The sequence below is a fragment of the Penaeus vannamei genome, chromosome 6 (assembly GCF_042767895.1).
Source record: "Penaeus vannamei isolate JL-2024 chromosome 6, ASM4276789v1, whole genome shotgun sequence".
Taxonomy (NCBI): Eukaryota; Metazoa; Arthropoda; class Malacostraca; order Decapoda; family Penaeidae; genus Penaeus; species Penaeus vannamei.
The window spans coordinates 30,100,466-30,105,465 of record NC_091554.1 but is presented as its reverse complement, the minus strand read 5'-3'; the positions used below and the strand labels follow the sequence as shown (position 1 = coordinate 30,105,465).

The 5,000-nt window shown below is 43.8% G+C and overlaps 1 protein-coding gene across 2 annotated transcripts in view; it reads left to right on the top strand.

The window, feature by feature from the left end:
- The window catches only part of LOC113824959 (uncharacterized), a 6,546-nt gene that overhangs the window by 418 nt on the left and 1,128 nt on the right, over window positions 1–5,000 (top strand). The window contains exon 2 of one of the 2 annotated variants that reach the window (XM_027377731.2): window positions 4,686–5,000. This exon is cut by the window's right edge and continues 1,128 nt beyond it. In XM_027377731.2, the coding sequence (XP_027233532.1) occupies window positions 4,687–5,000 (314 nt within the window). In that variant the 5' untranslated portion in view covers window position 4,686. Of the gene's footprint in view, window positions 1–3,161; window positions 4,529–4,685 lie in introns of those variants that run through there. The other variant, XM_070122845.1, reaches the window with a different exon arrangement.

The following is a 5,000-nucleotide window of genomic DNA, read 5'->3' as shown; positions in this document are numbered from 1 at the left end:
TATGCATATATATATATATATATATATATATATATATATATATATATATATATATATATATGTATGTATATATATATATATATATATATGTATGTATATGTATATGGATATATATATATATATATATATATATATATATATATATATATATATATATATATATATATATATATATGTATGTATGTATATTCAGATATATGTACATATATGTATGTATATATATATGCAGTGCCTCTCTTTATGAACACTCTTATCAGTAAAATGTTTCTCTAGATATACGTAGTGTGTAATCGGAGTGTATTATTAGAAAAGTAATTATCTAAGGCTTGTAATGTAGCGATGTGCCGAACTCAATGGTGATTTTAACGCTCCCTTAAGAAATGATCAAAGCAGAAAAGACACACGTTAAGGATCTTTACGGCGAATCATTACATTTTCAGTATTGTTGTAACATGCACGACACGAAGAGCAGTTATCTATAGTCCAAACAATACGAGACCGTGGTTGTGGATGATTTCGTTAACTAGTCATGCGTGAATGGCGTGCATTGTTATTCAAGACGGAATAAGGCTCTGTATTCAAGGTTCATTCTAAATATAGGACATTGCAGTAATATTGGCATTCGTTCTTTCGCAGTACGGATAAAAATGGCAAAGGGAAATCAACTCGTATGCGTCTCATTCAGGTTTGCAATATCTATCAATCCGTCTATCAAATAAGGGGGGGAATTAGCCTCCACCCAAAGATCTCATAATCCTAAAAATCCTCAACCCAAAATCCTCAAACTAGCTCCTACAAGAACTAAGGAGATCCGACCGCTTACCTCTCCTTGAAAGTCTTCTAGTTGGCGAGACTGAAAGTAACTGGTTTCGGGAGAGACGCAAAAAAGGGCACCTTGGTAAAACGGCTGGATTCTTTCTTTTGTGGCTTTCCCGTTTCGGTTTCGCTCCCTGGTCGCCTCTTTCTCTTTATTTATTTATTTATCTATTTCTCTCTTTCTCATTCTTTTTCTATTTCTGTCTCTCTGTCTGTATCTCTGTCTCTCTCTCTCTCTCTCTCTCTCTCTCTCTCTCTCTCTCTCTCTCTCTCTTCTCTCTCTTTCTCTCTCTCCCCCCCCCTCTCTCTCTCTCTTTCGCTTTTCTCTCTCTCTTTCCCCAATTGCCCGTAGATCAGTTTGTATTTTTTCTGCGCTTCGACTTTTCATGTTTTTCTTACCTCTGCTTTATTTTTGTTTGTGTTTCTATTTACAATATTTTTGTAACTGTCGTATCTTGATTTAACTTGTTACCTGGCCTTTAAATCAGTGCTTGAGTTGTTTTTAAACGTTTCCCGCACTTCTCTTTATTTATTACGTATTCCTCCTTCTTCTCCTCTCCTTCCTCCTTCACCATTCCTTTCTTCCTGCTCCTCCACTCCTCTCTTCCTCCAAATCCTTCTCCTCCTTCTCCTCCTCCTTACCCTTCTCCTCCTCCACCTTCTCATCTCTTCCTCTTCTTCCTCTCCTCCCCCTCCTTCTCCTCTCTTCTTCTTCTTCTTCTTCTTCCTCTTCCTCCTCCTCCTCCTCCTCCTCCTCCTCCTCCTCCTCCTCCTCCCCCTCCTCCTCCTCCCCCTCCTCCTCCTCCTCCTCCTCCTCCTCCTCCTCCTCCTCCTCCTCCTCCTCCTCCTCCTCCTCCTCCTCCTCCTCCTCCTCCTCCTCCCTCCCATGACCCACCACCCGGAGGACCTCTCTAAACCCCGCCGCACTTCCGTCACTCTTACTCTCATTCGCGATCCCAAGTTCCTTTTTACCCGTACGAATAAAATAGAAAAAAAAAACTAAAGAAAAGAAAAATGCATAGATAAAGACTTTCAAGGCATTAGGGTAAGCGAAAGTCATTTTTTTGCAATCAGATATGCCGCTTTTCATATTACCCGATGACACTCTACACGCCCAACGAAAGCAACCCGATACGGATCTCCGCCGTTCGCGCAAGCCCCGTTGTTGTTAACCTTGGGATGAGTCTAGGCGGGACCTCCTACAACCCCTTCCCCCTCCTCCTCTCCCCCCCCCCTCCCCAACACACACACCAGATCCACCCGCTTCCCATCTTCACCTTCGCGCTTTGTCGCTTTTATCTGGCGCTGTCATCTACGCCCTGGCTTTCGGTAAAAGTGGTTTCTGGTCCTACCCTTTTCCTTTTCGAGACACGGGTGCTCTCTAACCTTCCTCCTGCTTCGGAAATTCCGACTAGGGTTGGATTTTCCGTTTTACATCATAATGACCTTCCTCTCTCTCTCTCTCTCTCTCTCTTACTCTGTCTCATTTTCTTTCTCTTTCTCATAATCTTTCTTTCTCTTATTCTAACTCTGTCTATATTTTTTATGTGTCTATATATCTACCTACTCTATCTATTGATTTGCCCATCTACATCTATCTGTATAATTTTAATCTCTCTCTCTTTCATTCCCTCTCTCTCCCTCTACCTTTCTCTCTCCCAGTCTCTCCTCTCTCCTTCCTCCCAACAATCTCTCTCTCTCTCTCTCTCTCTCTCTCTATGTATATGTATATATATATATATATATATATATATATATATATATATATATATATATATATATATATATATGTATATATCTGTCCCTCCCCCCCCCCTCTCTTTCTCTCTCTCTCTCTCTCTCTCTCTCTCTCTCTCTCTATATATATATATATATATATATATATATATATATATATATATATATATCCATCTATTTGTCTACCTGCCTATCTCTCTTTTTTCTTTCTCGCGATCATCGATCATTCAGCGTGCCAACAATGACCATCAATTACATGAAATGCTTTCGCGTCGCGGGCGATGAATGAAGTCTCAAGGCAATGCTTAAGCGATTCTAAGGCGTCTGTATTTAAATCGGCATTTTTCTATTACAATTTAGTATATTTGGGGAATAAAACTACATGATTATAAATCGGATACGTCGACCTCGCGTTAGTACTCGTATCCTGTAGACCAGTTAAGTCTCGCGGCTCATCTGGGCGATAAAGTCCTCTCGGGTCAGCCCACACCGCATGGAGAAGTTGCACAGATAGAGGGGCGCGTGATTGGACTTTATTCCCAAATGAGTTGGCGAGACGCGGGGGTTCCAATCACCGCTGCTCTAATCTGTGGAATTTCTCTTTGCAGGATGTGGCGCTTGACGGCGACGTTGCTGCTGCTGGCTCTGGCCTCGGCCGAACCCCAGGGATACAATTACCCGGAACCTGACAACGGTTATCTACCCCCATCCCCAAGCAACCCGACCTGCCAGATTGCTCCAATCACTTCTGTCGTCTACAACACTCAGGTCCAAACCTCAGTCCGCCTCCAGACCGTCAATCAAGTCAACACTCAGTACAGAACCACAACCATTGTCAGGCAACAGGTGGTACCAACCACACTTTTCCAGACTCGTGTTCAAACGCAGGTCCAATATCAGACCAGCATTGTTCAACGCACAAGTATTCGTGCTATTGACAGGTTTGTCACCCAGACCATTCCAAGCCCACCTGTTGTGCAAACGCGTTTCATCACTTCAACCCGTGTGGTGCCACAGGTCAACTACGTCACACGCACACAGGTGCAGACACAGGTTGTTCCTGTCGAGGTGACCAGAACTCAGATCAGGACTGTCAACCAGCCTGTTACCAACTACGAGACTCAGGCTCGCCAAGAGACCCGTGTCGTTACTATTCCAGGCCGTGATGTTGTACAAACTCGTGTTCAGACTGTTGTTCAGACCTCCATTGTCAGGAGCCAACAGCCAGCTAACACCCGTTTTGTAACATCCACACGTGTGCAACAGGTTGTCCAGACATCTGTCGTCCGTGGACAGGACGTTGTAAGAACTACTGTTGCTCAGCGTCAACAGATTATTCCTTTCACATCTGTTAATACACGTTTCGAGAATGCTGTCGCCACTCGTGAACAGGTTGTGACAAGGACCAATGTTGCTACCCAGACACGCGTCCAAACACAGGTGGTACCTCAAGAGGTGGTGCGTACTCAGGTGGTTCCCACCACCATCTACACCACTCTCTTCGAGACAAGGGTTCAGCCCTTCACACAGGTGCAGACCGTTGTCAGGACCCAGTACGTCACACCAGCCCCCGTGGTACAAACCCGTCAGGAAGTCCGAACCTCTGTGGTCCAAGTACCCGGCCAAGACCGCGTCGTTAACCAGGAGGTGGTGCAGACCCAACAAAGACAGGAGGTCGTGTACCGCACAGTCAACCAGCCTCGCCAAGTTACCGTCACTCAGACAGTTACTTCCTCTTGTGGTTACAATTACGATGCCCCGGCCGTTCCTTTCAACTTCTAAAGATGATTTCTCCTTGCCATAAAGTTTAGATCAGTATCTCAATATCTGCTAATTTCACATTTGATACAATACAATCGTGGGTAAATCGTGAAGCGTTTTCGATGTATCTGTCTACAGTTCTTAAAGATTTTACCATCATATTATGAATGAGCTTTGTATTTATGTAAATGACAAATACACTCCAATATTCCTATTCAACACTTTTATTGTTATTCCTACATCTAAAGATACACTACAGTATATATATATATAGTAAGTATTTTCAGCAATGTTTAATTCTTACATTTTAATAATGATTCAGTTTCAGGGTCCTCTCTCAACTTGATTAATAATGGTGTTTTCTCCTCCAGGATGAGGGCGCTCCTGTTCTCCTTGCTGGTCGGCTGCGCCTTCGGGGCGTCCGTCGAGAGGCCTCGTCGGCAGCTCTTCGGGAATGGCATCGAACTCGAGTCTTCTCTGTCTTACTTGCCACCCAAAGAGGAAGCCAACTGTCAGCCATCCGTCATTTACCGAACGCAAGTACAGTATTCCACCGTCGTCGTCCCATCAACCGTCTACAACAGGGATGTCCAGTACCTCACACAGACTTCAGTCCGCACGCAACAAGTTTTCACCACCGTATACTCACAGATCGTTCGCACTCAGCAGGTTCCTTCAGTGCGATA